This window comes from Panthera pardus, unplaced genomic scaffold (assembly GCF_024362965.1).
Source record: "Panthera pardus isolate Hobbes unplaced genomic scaffold, ASM2436296v1 HiC_scaffold_13, whole genome shotgun sequence".
Classification (NCBI taxonomy): Eukaryota; Metazoa; Chordata; class Mammalia; order Carnivora; family Felidae; genus Panthera; species Panthera pardus.
The window spans coordinates 28,624,241-28,643,510 of record NW_026526688.1 but is presented as its reverse complement, the minus strand read 5'-3'; the positions used below and the strand labels follow the sequence as shown (position 1 = coordinate 28,643,510).

At 41.1% G+C, this 19,270-nt stretch overlaps 1 protein-coding gene across 1 annotated transcript in view; it reads left to right on the top strand.

The window, feature by feature from the left end:
- Positions 1-10,853, top strand: part of GSR (glutathione-disulfide reductase) — a 45,067-nt gene extending 34,214 nt beyond the window's left edge. Inside the window, exons 10-13 of the mRNA XM_019466835.2 lie at positions 3,386-3,497; positions 5,979-6,110; positions 7,778-7,911; positions 9,752-10,853. Of these exons, the coding sequence (XP_019322380.1) occupies positions 3,386-3,497; positions 5,979-6,110; positions 7,778-7,911; positions 9,752-9,901 (528 nt within the window). The 3' untranslated portion in view covers positions 9,902-10,853. The remainder of the gene's footprint in view (positions 1-3,385; positions 3,498-5,978; positions 6,111-7,777; positions 7,912-9,751) is intronic.
- Positions 10,854-19,270: the final 8,417 nt, after the last annotated feature.

Sequence of the window (19,270 nt, the reverse complement as noted above, 5' to 3'; positions counted from 1 at the left end):
AGGAGCAGAGGAGAGAGGGAGACACAGAATCTGAAGCAGGCCCCAGGCTCTGAGCTGTCAGCACAGAGCCCAATGTGGGGTTTGAACCTACGAACCATCTGAGCCAAAACCGGACGCTTAACCGACTGAGCCACCCAGGCACCTCTAACCAAAGCATTCTTGAATCTGTTAGCAGTTCTGTGTTCTCCAAAACATGGCCGCCTAAACTTTGGTGGGTTCTATTAGGTTTGTTTCTCTTTATTTCATGCATCCAGTTTGTCATCAAATCCCATTGCTTCCCATAATTGAAAAAAATTTTTTTCCCTTTTTAGTATTGTCACCCTACATCAGGCCTCTGCCACCTCAAATTTAGATTGTCCAGCAGTGCCCTGACTAGCCTCTTCCTTACAGATTTCCTTTTTACTATGATACTTATCTCTTTAAAGCCCTGTAATTATTCCTTATTATCTGCGGCTCTAATCTCAATGCTGAGTATGTCAGTCATCTGGACATTGTAGGCGTTTGGGAACGGATGTGGATGTGAAGCTGATCTAACAGGGTTATACTTAACATTCTTACTTTTTTTTTTTAAGCTTATTTATTTGTTTGAGAGAGACAGACACAGTGTGAATGGTGGAGGGGGTAGAGAGAGAGAATACCAAGCAGACTCTGCACTGCTAGCATAGAGCTTGACTCGGGGTTCAGATTGCAAACCGTGAGATCATGACCTGACCTGAAACCAAGAGTTGGTCACTTAACCAACTCAGCCACCCAGGTGCCCCTTTCTTAGTTGTTGTTTTAAATTTTTTTTTAATGTTTGTTTGTTTGTTTTGAGAAAGAAAGAGCCAGGGAGGCGCAGAGAGAGAGAGAGAGAGAGAGAGAGAGAGAGAATATACGAAGCAGGCACAGCACTGTCAGCACAGAACCTAATGTGGGGCTCTATCCCACAAACTGGGAGACCATGACCTAAGCCGAAATCAAGAGTCAGATGCTTAACTAACTGAGCCACCCAGGCGTCCCTGTTCTTTTAAATTCTCAAGGGAAGCTTACTGTAGTTGCTTGGGGTCTAGGTCCCAGAGTTGGACCCAATTTTGAATCTTAGTTCTTTTTTTTTTTTTTAATTTTTTTTTTTAACGTTTATTTATTTTTGAGACAGAGACAGAGCATGAACGGGGGAGGGTCAGAGAGAGGGAGACACAGAATCTGAAACAGGCTCCAGGCTCTGAGCTGTCAGCACAGAGCCCGACGCGGGGCTCGAACTCATGGACCGCCGATCATGACCTGAGCCGAAGTTGGCCGCTTAACCGACTGAGCCACCCAGGCGCCCCATTGAATCTTAGTTCTGCTACTCACGAGTTACATGTTCTTAGGCAAGCAGCTTAATTGCTCTTAAGTTTCAATTGCTTCATATAAGTATAGAAATAAAAATAGTACTTGTCTTACTGGTTTATAGAGAAGGGTATATGATGAGAAAGTGCATGCAGAGTAAATAGTTTAGATGCTGGTATACAGTATGAACTCAGTCCATGTTAATCAGCTGCTTTTGTTATTGATGACGATTCTCCAGATACTCTGTGCCACTCTACAAGTAATAATAGGATTGCTTTATGTTTGAGGTTTATGTATTTGATGGAACCTCTTGAATGGTATGTAACATTTTGATTTGTGTTCTAATATTAATATCCTGTATCATGTAGATTCCTTTTTCATTTCCTATAAGGTATTTTTTAGCATTTTCTTTTTTTTTTTTAATGTTTATTATTTTTGAGAAAGAAAGAGGGGGAGAGAGACAGAGAGCAAGCAGGGAAGAGGAAGACAGAGAGGGAGACACAGAATCAGAAGCAGGCTCCAGGCTCTGCGCTGTTAGCACAGAGCCAGACGTGGGGCTCAAACTCACAGACTGCGAGATCATGACCTGAGCTGAAGTCGGCCACCCAACCGACTGAGCCACCCAGGCACCCCTTAGCATTTTCAAAAGTAAACTATCCAGAAAGATGTTTTCCTTCTTTTTAATCTTACTATTTGATGAAATTTAGTAAAACTGGTTTTATTAATATGAAAACAGACAACAAGTCTTCCAGGTTTTTACCTTTCAAGAGATATTTTGTCATTGTACAGATACAGGCAGTGGTAGGTCCAGTTTTCAACTATTTGCTGAATCTTTAAAAAATGAGATAATAGTTTTCAGCCTCACTCAATGTTAAGATACAGTTGTATAATGCAAATGGAATTATTACTATGTGTAGGTCTTTTCAACATGTTACTAACCTACTTTAATCTTGCTAACTCTTTGAGAGGTAAGGACGAGGCAACCAGGAATAACACAGAGATAATAATCGGTCCACCAGGCTGTAAACTCCACGGGGCAGAGAGCATATCTGTACTTCTTATTACTATTCACAGTGACTAGGTTAATGCCTTATTTGTACCAGAAACTCAAGTATTTGTTGCTAAATGGGTGGCTATACAAGGTCCCATAGCTAGTAAGTGGCAGAACTGGGATTTGAATCCAGGTCTCTCTCCTTCTAATGTTTATACTCTTAATTACTGTGCTACCTACGTCCACTGTCTCTTTTCCCACCTGGGAGTTTATACACCTGGGATCTGCAAAGCCATCTGCTTGGAGCAAAAATTTAACTCAAGATACAGGGGAAAAAATTTGGTAAAGAAAATGTCAGTATGTTTTAGAATGCCAAACTTACTCGGATTTTTAAAATTAAAATGGTAAGCCACAGGGTGCCTGCGGTAAGCATCTGACTCTTAATTTCAGCTCAGGTCATGATCTCATGGTTTCGGAGTTGGAGCCATGCTGACAGAGCCTGCTCTCTGTTTCTGTCTCTGTCTCTGTCTCTCTCTTTCTCCGCTCATGCTGTGTCTGTCTGTCTGTGTGTGTCTCTCTCTCTCTCTCAAAACGAATAAGCTTAAAAAAGAATTTGTTTAAAAAATAAGTTAATTAAATTAGGTTAAAATGGTAAGCCTCCAAGAAACCTGCTTTTGATGACTGCTTCAGGCTGTCCCCTCTAAGTTATGAGTTAGTATGCTTCAAGAGGAGCACTTCAGTGGAAAGAGTTTTAAAAGCAGTCTTCGATGGACTTAGCAGCTATAGGAGGTAGCGCATCTGTTAGCTGAGTGTTTCCTTTTCACGCTTACCTGGTTAGTTGAATTGTATTGCAAAGGCAGGTTCTGTTAAACACCCCCAAATTGGATAAAGTATTTACATTTTTAAATTAAGCAAAAGATCTGAACTTGCCTACTTGTTGAGATGTTTTTCATCTTGTGGTCGAGGGTTGTGGGTTTTAGAGATTCGGGCTGAAGAGGTGTTTGAGATGAAGTAGATCCAGAGGTTTGATCTTCCATTTTTTGTGGAGAGGCCAAATATTTACATGATATCTTTTCAATGTTTTAGGGGATTCAAACTGATGATAAAGGGCACATCATAGTAGATGAATTCCAGAATACCAGCGTAAAAGGTGTCTATGCAGTTGGAGATGTGTGTGGAAAAGCTCTTCTCACTCCAGGTATTGTTTCCTCTTTTCTTGGGTAAGAGAGGCTCTGTGTGTCAATATAAAACTGTTTATATAACAGTCAAATCAGCTTAAGCAAAGTGTCTTTTTAAAAAAAAAAAATTTTTTTTTAACGTTTTATTTATTTTTGGAGAGACAGAGTGCAAGCAGGGGAGGAGCAGAGAGAGAGGGAGACACAGAATCCAAAGCAGGCTGCAGGCTCCAAGCTGTGAGCACAGAGCCCAATGCAGGACTCGAACTCACGAACAGTGAGATCATGACCTGAACCCAAGTTGGATGCTCAACCAACTGAGCCATCTAGGCGCCCCAAAGTGTCTTTTTTTTAAGTTTGTTTTTTATTTTTGAGAGAGAGTGAGTGAGCAGGGGAAGGGCAGAAAGAGAAGCCCAAGCAGGCTCCACACTCTCAGCACAAGCCCGACATGGGGCTCAAACTCACAAACTGTGAGATCGTGACCTGAGCTGAAAGCCAGAGTCAGATGATTAACTGACTGAGCCACCCAGGCACCCCAGGATGGTGAGTGTCTTAATGTTGTCAAAATAATAAGAATGTACTGAAATAGTTTGGTACCTTATGTTTTCTGAATAATATTCATTTTTCCTTAAAAGACTTTAAAAGTGCTTAGTGAAGTCTGAAATTGTTACAGAGATGATGTGACCACCCTCTGAAAAGTGCTTAAGTTAGGATCTGAGTTACATGTGGTGACAGTGGAAGAAAGTGGCTTTGGGAATAAGTAATTTAGAGTGACATTCTTATATGATTACTTAGTCTTTCTTTTTAAAGGTTTTTATTTATTTTTTTAAGTAGCTTCCATGCCCAACATGGAGCTTGAATTCTTGACCCTGAGATTGAGTAAGAGTCATGTGCTCTACTGACTGAGCCAGCCAGGAACCCGAATTGTTTAGTCTTGATGTGACCAAGATTGACTCACCTCCCCCAATCCCATACCTCAGTTTACTTTCTGAGTTAACTGGCACCATTTCAAGCTCTTTGTCCCACCTTTATAAGCGCCTGCTTTCACTCTGTACCCCTTGTGCCCCTGTGGTACCTTACCAGCCTTTCCAAAATGGCCCGGGCTCTTTCCTCAGAATAGAGATTTATCCCAATCTAATACCCAAAGCCTTTTAGCCCTTTTAGGAAGTTCTCTTAACAAAAGCAAAATAACAAGCAAAGTTTCAAAAACTTGATAACATAATCTAATAGTCAAAAATTATGTCAAAGTGAAGAGAATTTCTTATGTATCCGACTGATATCTTATTTTGGAAAAAAAACTCAATTTGAAATCAGCAATATTAATAACTGATGCTTTTACTGAATGCAGGCATTTTTTTCTAAATATAGAGATAAAAACAGGCTAAGGGGAATAAACTTAAGTCAGAAGCAAAAATAATTTAAAAAAATTTTTTTTAGAGAGAGAACATGAGAGGGGTAGATGGAAAAAGAGAGAGACTATTAAGCAGGTTCCACGCTCAGTGCGGGGCTTGATCCCATGACCCTGGGATCATGATCTGAGCCAAAACAGAGAGTTGGGACGCTCAACTGACCGAGCCACCCAGGCACCCTAGAAGTAAAAATAATTTTTAAAATAAACTTAAGGGGTGCCTGGGTGGCTCAGTCGGTTGAGCATCTGACTTCGACTCAGATCATGATCTAACGGTTTGTGAGGTCGAGCCCCACGTCGGGCTCTGTGCTGACAGCTCAGAGCCTGGAACCTGCTTCAGATTCTATCTTCCTCTCTCTCTGCCCCTCGCCTGCTCACACTCTGTCTCCTCTCTCAAAATTAAAGAAACATTAACAAAAATTTTTTTAATTAAAAAACATCTTACTGTGTCAAGTCGGTAATAGTACGACTGAGCATGTAATGGGTGATTGTCTGAGACCATGAACATCAGACTCACATGAGCCCAGGACTCCCCTTGGACAGCAAGGGAGAGTGGGAAAGAGGGGGGGTCATTCACCATCCAGAAATGTGGTCTTTATCCTTGCAAACCAGAGCTCACCCCTAATGCATCAGGACCAGCCAGGGATGAGGAGCCACAATGTTCCTGATAGAGAGGCTGAGGTTGCGGGGCCTTCTAGAGAATTAAAAAAACGAAAACAAAAACACCTTACTGTGAAATGAATATGATTATAAAGTAAAACTGCAGTTGCTCAAAACTGATGTAGTTTGCTTCATATTGTATTAAAAAGCTAATATACTAATAAAGTAGGTGACTGCCAGATTGGGAACTAGTGTGTCCCCTCCCTTTTTTTTTTGCCTTAGTAGAGTGTACAGAATTCATATAAGCTGGTAGTTTTGAATTGTTAACTAAGTCATTGATAGGCCTTCATATTGAGCTAGATCTTATCATGAACACTGGCATAAAACTTTGTCAGAAGTAGTATGTTAAGCCAGATGAATAAATGGTTAGTAGAACAATTCTGCTGTTTTAAAATGAACAATAAACTGAAACACGGTTTTAAAAATATCTTTACAGTTGCCATAGCTGCTGGCCGAAAACTTGCCCATAGACTTTTTGAATGCAAAAAAGATTCCAAACTAGACTATGACAACATCCCTACCGTTGTCTTCAGCCACCCCCCTATTGGAACAGTGGGACTCACAGAAGGTAGGTATTTAAAAATGAAGGTGATTTATAGTTTCTTTCCTTCCCCCTAACTTCAGGGGGAAGTTTCTGGCTAAATCTGTCTTCCCCCCCTAAGTTACATTCCTTTTTGGTTGCCTCTTATCACAATTCCAATTTCCTCCTTAACTACTAACACTTGGAAAATATAATTCCTTTTCTACAACTCACCCTGTGGATCTCTTTGCCTTTTTTTAGCTTTTTTATTTCAAACTACCTTCAGAGTTAAAGAAAAGTTGCAAAAATATCATAGTTCCCCTTATCCGTGGCTTCAGTTTCTGTGGTTTCAGTTACCCATGCCAACTACAGTCTGGAAGGAGATGATCCTCCTGACTTCTTGTCAGGTCAGTAGTCGTCTAACGCTAGGTCTCAATGCCTACATCATTCACTTCACTCATCTCCTTACGGAGGCGTTTTATCATCTCACATCTTCACAGGAGGGGTGAGTGCAGTGTGATAAGGTATTTTGAGAGAGAGCGCATTCAAATAACTTTTATTACAGTGTGATGTAGTTCTATTTTTATTATCAGTTATTAATCTGTGCATAATGTATAAGTTAAACTTTATCATAGGTATGTATGAATAGGAAAAAATTCTGTACATAGGCTTTGGTATTATCCATGGTTTCAGGCATCCACTGGGGATCTTGGAACATTTTCTCTGTAATAGGACACACTGTAGTACAAAGGACTCCTGTATACCCATAACATTTTTGCTTTACCATATTTTCTCTCTCTACACATACACACAGACACACATGGTCACACACACACACACACACACACACACACACACACGCTTCAGTATCTATTTCCTAAGAACAAGGTCTTTCCTTTACATAAGCACAGTACAGTTTTCAAATAATAACATTTAAATTGAGACAATATTGGGTAGAGGGATAGGCAAAATAGGTAAAGAGGATTAAGAGGTACAGACCTCCAGTTATAAAATAAATAAGTCATGGAAATGAAAAGCACAGCATAGGGAATATAGTTATTAATATTATAATAACCTCGTATGGTGACAGATGGTGACTACACTTAATCACGGTGGGCATTTCCTAATGTTTGTAATTGTTGAATTAGTATGTCTCACACCTGAAACTAACATAATGTTATATACCTCAACTATACTTAAGTTTACAAAAAAGGTATTAAAAAAGAAATAAATTGATGCAGTATTAGATCTTATTCACATTTTGCCAGTTATCTCAAATAATGTCATTTTTTTTTTCTTTTTTAGATTTTTTTTTTTTTAAAGTAATCTCTACACCTACGGTGGGGCTCAAACACACAACCCTGAGGTCAAAAGTCCCATACTTCACCCACTGAGCCAGCCAGGTGCCCCTCAAATAATGTCATTTTTAACGTTTTTTTTTCCCCCCAAGGCCAGGATTCAGACCAGGATGATGCATTGCATTCAGTTTTCATACCTCTTTGGCCTCCTTTAATCAAGAGACAAAATTCCTTAGCCTTTCTTTTGTCTTTCATGACATCAACATTTATGTTGTAGAATATCCCTTGTTGTAGTTTTGTTCAGTATCTCCTCCTAATTTGATTCAGGTTATATATTTCTGGCCATCTCTCTCTTCAGTAACTCGGTGGAATTGCTTAAGTTTTTGACAGATGCTTTTTTCCCCCTGTGCATTATAGATGAGGCCATTCATAAATACGGAAAAGAAAATGTGAAGACCTATTCAACCACCTTTACCCCAATGTATCATGCAGTTACCAAAAGGAAAACAAAATGTGTGATGAAAATGGTTTGTGCCACCAAAGAGGAGAAGGTATGGGAAAAATGCAGTAAGTTTAAGAATGTCTTCAGGCCTGGCAGGGATGGGGGTATTCTGGTGTGGTGGGAAGTGGGGAGACCAAGTAAAGAGGTAAGCCTTCTCTGATTCAACTGGTGCAGTCCCACTTTTATCTGAGAGAGAGAGAGTGGGGGCTGGGGAGGGGAGAGAGAGGGAGGGAGACAGAGAATGCGAAGCAGGCTCTATGATATCAGCGCAAAGCCCAACATGGGGCTTAAACCCATGAACTGCGAGATCATGACCTGAGCTGAAGTCAGGCACTCAACTGAGCCACCCAGGTGCCCCAGGATCCACTGCTTTTAAAACATAAGAGGGAAAGGTTGAACACCACAGATAGCCCACTGTCATTGACCCATAGGCTAGAATAGATAGGTACCTCAGAAATACTGGTAAGTGTAAGATAAATTTATTTTTTCACAGTTTATTTTTATTTATTTTGAGAAAGATACAGAGAGCAAGCCAGGGGAGGGGCAGAGAGAGAAGGACACAGAATTCCAAGCAGGCTCCAGCTGTCAGCACAGAGCCAGATATTGGGCTCAAACCCACAAACCATGAGATCATGACCTGAGCCGAAATCAAGTGTCGGACACTCAACTGACTGAGCCTCCCAGGTGCCCCTATTCTTGATTTACTTTTAAACAAAATATTTTTGTGCCTAAATTTTATACATTCTAACTTTGCTAAGAATATTTGCTGGAGGTGAACATTAACCTAGGTTTAAAATTATTGAGAAACCAAACTGGGAAATGTGATGTGAAACAAATGTCTCTTAATGGTCCTTCATGCAGTCATCCAGTAGGTATGGATCGAGTGCCTCCTGGGGGCCATCTTCGTGCTTGGTCGTATAGAAAGAGTGGGAAGCAAATGTAGGCAGGTCCCCTCTGTCTAGAGATTAAAATCTGCGGGGAAGATGGACTGTAATTTTTCTAGTCCCCAAATACATAGAGCATTGTAATTGTGATAGAGTCATGATGGACATATATGGAGAGATCACGTGAAAGTAATTTTACTTGGTTGGGGAGGCAAGTGTAGGTATCTGAAGAATGAATGGGCTTTCACTCTTAAAGAAGGGGAGGAAAAATTGTCCAGACAGAAGGAACAACTTGTGCAATGGAGAGGGCATGGTGAATACTCAGAACAGAAGGAAAGCTGGTGGGGCCAGAGCGCGGACAGCTTGAGGGAGGGCTGTGTGGGGTGGGCAAGGGAGGGATGTTGAGGCAGGACTGCATAGCACCAGGCAGGCTTTCTTATACCATACCCAGATAGGAGATACAAGTTTTTTAGAGGTTTTAAAATGTCACTTATCTCTCATGACTAGTAAATAATTGATTGGTATACCTAATAAAAACTTACGTTAAGAATTTTTCTTTTTGGGGGGCGCCTGGGTGGCTCAGTTGGTTAAGTGTCCGTCTTTGGTTCAGGTCATGATCCCGCGGTTTGTGGGTTCAAGCCCCATGTCAGGTTTCTGTGCTGACAGTGCAGAGCCTGGAGCCTGCTTCAGATTCTGTGTCTCCTCTCTCTGGCCACCTGCCCCCCAAAGATAAATAAACATTAAAAAATTAAAAAAAATTTTTTTTAACATTTATTTATTTTTTCAAGAGACAGAGAGCACAAGTGGGGGAGGGTCAGGGAGAGAAGGAGACACAGAAACCAAAGCAGGCTCCAGGCTCTGAGCTGTCAGCACAGAGCCCAATGTGGGGCTTAAACCCATGAACCGTGAGATCATGATCTGAGCCAAAGTTGGATGCTTAACCAACTGAGCCACCCAGGCGCCCCTCCCTCCATTTTTTTTTTAAAGAAAATTTTTTTTCCCCAGGTGGTTGGGATCCATATGCAAGGAATCGGGTGTGATGAAATGCTGCAGGGTTTTGCTGTTGCAGTGAAAATGGGAGCAACAAAAGCTGACTTTGACAACACAGTTGCCATTCACCCTACCTCGTCAGAAGAACTGGTCACACTTCGTTGAGAACCCAGGGACTCCAGTGGCTGGCAGCTGGACCAGCAGACCTTCTGAAATGAACCAAATAATCATGTTTACTCACTGTTCCCCTTTTATGTGTTTCTTTATTGTTATCAGAATATTCCAATAGTGGAAATTTTCAGTGAATAGTAAGAACTTATTTATGTAATTAGAAATTTGTTTTGTTATCCTGGCTTTCCATTTGATTTGCATCTCACAATAACCAATTATTTTAAAGTTTTTTTTTTTTTTTTAACAGCTCTGTGCTAGCTGGGTTTTTTGTTTTGTTTTGTTTTTGTCTCAGCCTCATCCCAGGTATAAAATTATATGAAGTACAGTTAATTAAGGTACTTGAATGAACATAGCTTGCTAATTTTTATAGATGAAGCTGACAGCAGCTCTTCACATTTAGATAATGCAAGTGCACAGGTCATTTTAACTTCTTTTTTTTTTGTAAGTAGGCTTCACGCCCAGCATGGAGCCCAACGTGGGGCTTGAACTCATGACCCTGAGATCAAGATCTGAGCTGAGATCAGTGGACCCTTAACTGACTGAAGCAGCCAGGCGCCCCTTGAACTTTCTTTTTTTTTTGAAGCCAGTACTGTGCTCTGCATATCGCAAAGCTGCTTCAAAATTGTGACCTTTCTGTCAAAGCATGTAACACGAGAGACCTGCCTCCTCTGTTTTATTTCTTTTGTTTTAAAAGATTAAAAATTGTGTTCCTTTTATGAGGTGAAGTACATCAAACTTGGGAAAGATTTATATAAGGGACGGACATTTTAGAAGTAATTTCTTCTTTCAGAAGGAGAGGAATTCAGATACTTCAGAGTCCCTTCTTCTGCTAAGAGTTCATAGTTAATGAATGACTTCAAGTTTTTTATGTGTCCTTGTAATTTGTTTTCTGAAAACCATTTCCAAAAATCTGAAAATAAAATCACAGCCTTTTCTTCTTACGAAATCTGTTACTATAGAGTTTATAGGTAACCATTCATTTTCTGAGAATATTTCACATTGGAGCATTACATGCTAACAGTGAGTTACCTTAAGTAGGTTTAAGGCCTTATGGGGGAAAAAGATTTTTATAGATTAAGAGCAGAGGTATAAAAGAAACATTTAGCAAAGGTAATAGTTGAGTTGGAAGAACAGTCTAGAAATCAGTTAGGTTTTTAGCATTTTATTTCCATTAGCTTTTACCAGCTAGGTAAGTTAGTTAAATTTTTCCATGGCTTTCATTAGTGACATAGTGCTAGTGACTTCTTTCATTAAGCTTTTACTGAACGTCTTTCTGGTTAGCCATGGCCAGGTTGCTGCCTTGAATTATTAAGTAGGTCTAATGTCAGTAGAATAAAAATACTACATTAGTAACTAGGTTATGTAACTGTTGAGGTAAGAAAATGAGGTGAAAAGACCCGGACATGGACTGACATAACCACTCCCCATCTCTTTTCCAACAGAGAAAAAACCTTGGGTAGTGGGCCAAGGTTCTGGGCTCTCCTGACCTGGTTTGTTTCTTATTCTGCATAGGGCCCAGACTTTGGGTGTTTCTTTGTAAGAAACAGGGGAGACCCTAGTAGTTACATCCACTCTGACACCATGTATTTTTTTTTTTTTTTTTTAATTTTAGAAAGAGAGAGAGAGAATCTTAAGCTCCATGCTAAGCGTGGAGACTGATGTGGGATTTGATCCCTTGACCCTGGGATCATGACCTAAGCCTGAGCCGAAATCAAGAGTCAGACACTGAATCGACTGAGCCACCCAGGTGCCCCTAAATACATGTATTTTTAAAATTTTTTTCTTTTTTTAAAATAAATATTTATTTCAAAGAGAGAGCACGTGCACATAAGCTAGAGACAGGCAGAGAGAGAGGGAGAAAGAGAGAGAGGATCCCAAGCAGGCTCCATGCTGTCAACATGGAGCTCTATGCAGGGCTTGAACTCCTGAACCATGAGATCGTGATCTGAGCTGAAACCACGAGTCAGATACTTAACCAACTGAGCCATCCAGGCATCCCAATCCTATCATGTATTTTTTATCTCAGGGGTTCTTTGCACTGTTTTTCCCCCCCTGGGTCTATAGCAGGTTTGGAGGTAACCTTTTCCAAGTTGCAGTCTTCATTCTCATCGGTTCCCAAGTGGGTCCAGCCTGTGAGTGATCTGGCACAACAGCGTCCATTACACACAGCACAGGGGAATGTGGAAGATACACAAGAGCACGTTGTATAGTATCTGGCACATTGTAGGCAGTCAGTAGATACTTATTGAAGGAAAGACAGGGTACAATTGACCCTTGGAACAACACAGGTTTGAATTGTGTGGGTCCACTTATATGTGGGTTTTTTACAGTTACAGTACTGTAAATGCATTTTCCTTCAGATTTTCTTAGTAACCTTTTCTCTAGCTTATTTTTTTAGTGAGCTCTATGCCCAGTGGGGGGCTTGAACTCACGACCCCAAGATCAAGAGTTGCAGAGTCACATGCTCTACCCACGGAGCCAGTCAGGTGCCCCTCTAGCTTATTTTTTTATAATGCATATAACATACAGAATATTGTGTTAGTTGAATATTTATGTTATCAGTAAGGCTTCTGGCCAACCACAGGCCACATTTTGGGGGAGTCAAAAGTTATACAGGTTTTTTTTTTTTTTACTGCATGGGGGGTTGGTGCTCCTAACTCCACATTGTTCAAGCATAAACTCTACTTACTTTCAAGTAATCATGTAGTTTGGAATAAGAGATAGAATTCTATAAAATAATTCAAAGCAGTGTGTTAATCACAGGGTAACCATATAACCTATTGACTAGAATGGGGCACTTTTGTGAGTGAAAGGGGGCACAGTTAATTGGGACAATTGGCACTAAGTAAGCATCTTTGGAGAGGTGGCAGTATACAAGTTCATAAGAGAAAGTGCCCTTTTTCTGGGAAAACTGAAGTCTATAAAAAAGCAGTTATTTGGGTTTGGAACTTGGGATTGTGGAGATCAGAACATGTGGGAGGTACAGCGAGGCAGACAGGCAAAGTACATATGAGAAATGATAGAGTTCAATTTGGAGCATAAGAGTGGATGTTGGTTTTGTGTAGAATAATTTTTGTAGAATATTCTTACCGACTTATATCTTATATACCTGAAGACCTGGTTCTGCATTGTTGCATGACAAACTTCCTGAAAGCTTAGTGGGTTAAAATAGCAACTTTTTTTTTTTTTCTAATGTATCACAATTTTGTGGGTCCGGAATTGGAGCAAGACTGAGCTCGCAAGGATGGCTGTTTGTGTTGACAAAGATCATTTGTTGGTACTCAAGTGGTAGATGTGCTGGTCTAGAGAGTCTAAACCCATCATTCATTCATGTCTGGCACTTAGACAAGGATGACCAATTGGAATGCTGGCCTTAGCTGGGACTGTAAACCTCAGTGCCGACATGTAGTCTTTCCAGCTTAGCAGTCTAAGCGTTAATGGACTTACATGGATGCTCAGGACTCTCAGAGATTGTTCCAAGATTCCCAGGCAGATGCTGCAAGCCTTATGATCTAATCATTGGGGTTCTAGAACACCACCTGCCATGTGCTGTTGGTTAAGCAAATCATTAAGGCCAGCCCAGATTTATGAGGAAGCGAATTGGACTTCACCTCTCAGTGGGAGGAGTGGTAAAGACTTTGTCAACCTACTCAGTTTACAAGGCTTGCCTTAAACCACCTTTGTGAAGACTTCTTTAATAGTTTTGTATTACATGTTCCCATAACACCTTGTCTCATAATAGGTTTATAGTCACATAGTAGGTTTCTACTACATATTCACCTGGTATGTGTCATTTTACATTTAACGTCAAGCAGTTTTATATTCTTAGTGTCAAGTTTCACAGCACCATTCCTGATCTATCATGTAGCAACTTTGGTTGCAAGAAGGCAAAGGTGTCTTACTGTGTGATTTTTGACACTAAAGTAGTAGAAAAGACCAACATTTTAATCCTTTATTTTTTTGTAAAATTAGTAGGCAGGATGTTCAGGTGTTCAAGAAACTTTTCCCTTTCCATGAATCTGACCTGGATATAGATGAAGAGCTATTAGAGGTGCATACGGAAGATGGTTTCCATTGTGCCCGACTCCGAAATACTCTTATTGCCATTACCTTTGGTACAATATTTTAGCATATTGATTCTTAAATGAAGATCAGAGTCCATGTTTTTTAAAGGTAAGAATGATTGGGGCACTTGGGTGGCTCAGTCGGTTGGGTGTCCTACTCCTGATTTCATCTCAGGTCATGATCCCACAGTCATGAGATCAAGCCCTATGTTGGGCTCTGAGCTGAGCATGGAGCCTGCTTGGGATTCTCTTTCCCTCTGCTCCTTTCCCTCCTCATGTGCTGTATTCTCTAAAAGTAAAAAATAAGGAGCGCCTGGGTGACTCAGTTAAGCGTCCGACTCTTGATTTCCGCTCAAGTCGTGATCTCATGGTTGGTGAATTCAAGCCCTGCATCTGGCTCCATGCTAACAGTGCAGAGCCTGCTGGGGATTCTCTCTCTCCCCCTCTCTTAACCCTCCCTGCTCCTTCTCCCTTCTTCCTTCACTTTCTCTCTCTTCCAAACTTAAAAAATAAAAATTTTAAAATTTTAAAAAAGTAAGAATGATTATATACAGTCATTTCTGTATTCTGTGTAATATATTTTACATGCTATTTAATTTGTTGGGGCAGTGTCAAAAGGTAATGTGTTGGGTGCTAGGGCTGGCTTGTTCCTAGACTTTAAAAGTTTTTGTTTGTTTTGTAATATTTATTTTGAGAGAGTGTGTGTGCATGCAGACAGGGAGAGAGACAGAGAGAGGGAGTCCCAAGCTGACTCTGTGCTGATAGTACAAAGCCCAACCTGGGGCTCAAACTTACAAACCATGAGATCATGACCTGAGCTGAAGTCCAATGCTTAACTGATGGAGCCACCCAGGTGCCTCTAGACTTTGTAGAGTTTTACAGAAACAATTACCCTTTTAAATTCTTCATCTGTAAGTTGTAGTAGCAGACATTTGTCCTTTTTGGCTGTTCAGCATCTAGATTCCTTAAGTTTGGGGAATCCCAACTTTAATGAGCCTTGGAGACAAAGCCCATTTCCCCCATATAAACCTGAAAATGCCAGATGCATGTTTTTCCAGGCTCCCTTGCAGCTGGGGAGACGGCACATGGTATAGGCTTGACCAATCAGATGCACCTACCCCTGACTACTCAAATCAGTGATGCAAAGAAATAGGGATAGGAGAATCCATTCCAGTAGTAGGTGATGGTAGCTGTGGCAACAATATCAAGGGGCAGCCTGGCAGCAGTACCAGTCCTTCCCATGTCACTTTCTAGCTATGGTGGCTAGAACCCCATGGCAGCAATGGTGGACTCACTGGACCATTTCTGAATCATTCTGGCCACCATGGCTGTAGCTGCTTAGCCTCAGCCTGGATCATCAGCCCTTCTGTGAGCCACCCTATATAGGATACATTTCGTTCTACTTAAATTAGCCTATGTGAATTTCCAATGTTTAAGAACTGTGACTAGTAGTTTTATTTCCTAAAACAATCTTGAATTGCAAGAAAGCTTATCTATTCTAGAACTTGTTGCATTGCCATTATTTGCCCATGTATCTCTTCCTTTGCTCCTTTCAAAGACAGGGAGCACGCTCCACTGTGTATTTTCACTGTTTACTAAAATGCCCCATAGTTTTGAATGAATGAGAGTGGTGGAAGATGACAGTAGAGAATTAGAACATGCTGTTTGGAGAGGACCTTGATAAATGGATGAAAAGATTAGCCATAAGGAATCATTAAAGATGGTGATGGGGTACCTGGGTGGTTCAGTCGGTTAAGCATCCAACTCTTGATCTCAGCTCAGGTCTTGATTTCAGGGTTGTGAGTTCAAGCCCCGTGATGGGCTCTGCACTAGGCACGAAGCCTACTTGCAAAAAGTGATAATAATTTAAAAATGGTGAAAGGAAATGCCATCAAAGTGGGATTGGAAGATTAAAGTAGAAATAGGGAAGGGCACCTGGGTGGCTCAGTTGGTTAAGCGTCGGACTTCGGCTCAGGTCATGATCTCATAGTTCATGGTTTGAGCCCCACATCAGGCTCTCTGCCATCAGTGCGGTGCCCACTTCATATCCTCTGTTTCCCTCTCTCTGCCTTGCCCCCCCCCCTCAAAAATAAACATTTAAAAAAAGTGAAAACAGGAAAAAAGTGGAGAGTAGGGTGGGAGATCAGAAATGAGGCTGAGACTGTGTGAGGTAACAAAAGGTTTGGATTGGGGCGGTGACATTGGGAATGGGAAGGGTTGTATACAAGAAAATTTGCAACAGAAGAATCAACAGGATTTGTGAACTGGTTGAATTTAGGGCTTGAGGAATAGGGAAGAGTCAAAACTAGCCCTGAAGTTTACAGCATAAAGGGACTGGGAGAAATAGGACACCATTAATGGATCATTCATAAAGTCCCAACAGGTGGAGAAAGTTGTTTAAGAGGGCAGATGCTAAGTTTTGGACTTGTGGTCCCAGTATGTATCTGGATATGGAAAAGATGAAGTTTAGGAGAAAAGTCAGGACTAGGGAGACAAATTTGTGAATTACACACTTGGAGGTCATAGTTAAAGCTCCCAGTATGCATATACATATTTGTATGTGTACACACACACACACACACACACACACACACACACACACACACATAACCCTTAAGGCGAGAAGGCATGTTGAGAGAGAGGAGGCCAGAGTGTCAATATTGCCCCCACTGAGGGAGATAAGGGGCCAACACCTCAGAGGAAAGAGATGGAGCAGGAGTAAAGCCACAGGGAGAGAGCTTGAAGGAGAAAGGAATGGTACATAGGAGGCCACTTGAGCCTAAAGACTTCGGAAAGCTACAGGAATACACAGGAGAGTCAATGTTTTTTAGCAAAGGACCAAAGGAACCCCTGTTGTTGGACAAGTTGGGTTTGTTACTTATTGCAGGAAGGCGTGACATGGGGTCATAGGATGCCTCAGCAAGAGGTTTTTTGTTTTTGTTTTTTTTTTTATTTGAGAGAGAGCATGACTAGGGGACAGGCAGAGACAAAATCACAAGCAGGCTCTGCACTGACAGCGCAGAGCTGGACATGGGGCTTGAACTCACGAAACTGTGAGGTCATGATGTGAGCTGAAACCAAGAGTCAGATACTTAACCGACTAAGCCACCCAAGCACCTTAGCAAGAGATTTTTTTAATGTTTATTTTTTGAGAGAGCGTGAGCAGGATAGAGACAGAGAGAGAGAGGGAGACACAGAATCTGAAACAAGCTCCAGGCTCCGAGCTGTCAGCACAGAGTCTGATGTGGGGCTCAAACTCATGAACCATGAGATCATGACCTGAGCTGAAGTCGGTTGTTTAACCAACTGAGCCACCCAGATGCCTCTCAGCAAGAGTTCTAACGGAGAACCCATTATAGGATATGGACTTCCATTGGGTAACTTTGGGGAAAGTATCAGAAAGCAGAGGTTGATTCTAGGTTGGTATCGTCAGAAAGCAGGGGGCAATCTTCTGATTTGATACTACAATCCATGTTTTTAGGGAGGTAGCTCCACACATACAAACACACCAATTACTAGTAATTGGTAAAGAAGTAGCAACAACTAATTCAGCAAAAGGGGGATGTGTGGTATTTCGTGCTGCATAGTCATCTTGACTAAAGTGAGTGTTCTTTGAAATTTTATGTTCAACAGGGGAAGGATTTAGATGAGAGCATCAGATTTTTTTTCAGACATCATAGGTATGATAGATCGATCAATAGATAGATCTCTATTATGATAGAGAAGAGAAAGGGGAAGTAGAGTTAAGGGAACAATGGGACAGACAGGTTTAAAATTCTACAAATATTTGTTATGCTCCTTCTATAAGCCAGGCCTCAAAGCAGATAGAAGCTTTGGGTCACAAAAGAAGCAGACACCTTCCGCTCAAAACCAGAAGCTCCAGTTGAGGAGTAGGGAGGAAGGGGAGGAGGCACAAAGTGCTTTGAAGCCTAAAAGTTCTGCGCCTTTGGCCTTTGGTCTCTGGCTCTGTGAATGGCCATCTGCTGCCAATGAGGCTCATCTAATGTGTACACATTAGAAGTACATTAAACGTGTACACATCCTCTTTGTTGTCCTCAGACAAACATGGGCTTTTCTTCCTAAATGTAGCCCTGTCCATTCACCAAGTTTGCCTATTATGGGGAGGGAAAACTGACAAGTGAACAGTGTAGTCAGAGCTGTGATAGGGGAAGCACTAGGAGCTATGGAGCAAACCACGGGCATGAGCAACCCACACTGAGGGGTCCAAGGAGGCTTTAGACTTGAGAACTTTCCTTTTGTCTCTGCATCATAAGTTTCTCTTTCTTTATTGGATAAGAACCATTAACATACACAATTCGGGTACCTTAACTCCCATTGAACCCAAATCCTTCCTTGACTTTGTATCCTCTCTTGCTTTATTATTTTGCATCTATTTCTAGAAAAACCTTAAAAGAATTGTCTGGATATTCTGTCTCCTCCCTCAGTTCTCAGGCATTCATCCATATTATGGAAACTGCTCTAGTGAAGGTCATTAATGACTACATGGTATGAAATGATGGTATAAAATGGTTAATACTGCTAACTGGTAATTCTCAAGCTTCATCATGTATGACCTCTCACCAGTATTTGACATTTGGTCAACCCTTTCTTTTCTCGAAATTTCTTCACTTGCCTTCTGGTATACCCACTCCCTCTTGGTTCTCTATCTCCTTCACTGACACCTTCTTCTCAGCTCCCTTGGTGGTCTTACTTGGAGTGTCCTAAAGCTCATTGCTTGGCCTTTTCTCATCTCTCTGCATTTTCTTGGTAGATGACCTGATCTAGTTCCATGGCTTTAAATACTATCTCTAGGCTGACTCCTACAGCCAACTTCTTACCCCACAACTCTACCTAGATGTCTGATAGGTATTGTCAGCTTAATGTGGCCAAACAAAACAATTTCCTCCTCCAAACTTGCTTCTTTTCCAGCGCAGCCCATCTCATTGAATGGATCACCATTCATTCAATTACTCAAAGCCAAGATTTGCAGTCATCCTTGACTTCACTCCTTAAGTGAAAGTCCTTATAATGGCTTGCAAGGCTTTATAAGATTTGCTCTGTTCCACACTGGCTTTCTCTCAGTTCCTCAAAAAAAGCATCAGTTTGCTCTACCTAAAAAAACTCTCTCCACCTCCTCTCCTCCCATGGTTCACCTTCCCTCTTCAGTTCTGTGCTCAATTCTCACTTTATCAGAGGTGCTTTCTCTGATTCTATCAATCCCTATCTTCTGGTCCTTTCATATTCTTCATATTGTTATCCAACATTATGTCATATTTTTCATTTATATGAATATATAAAC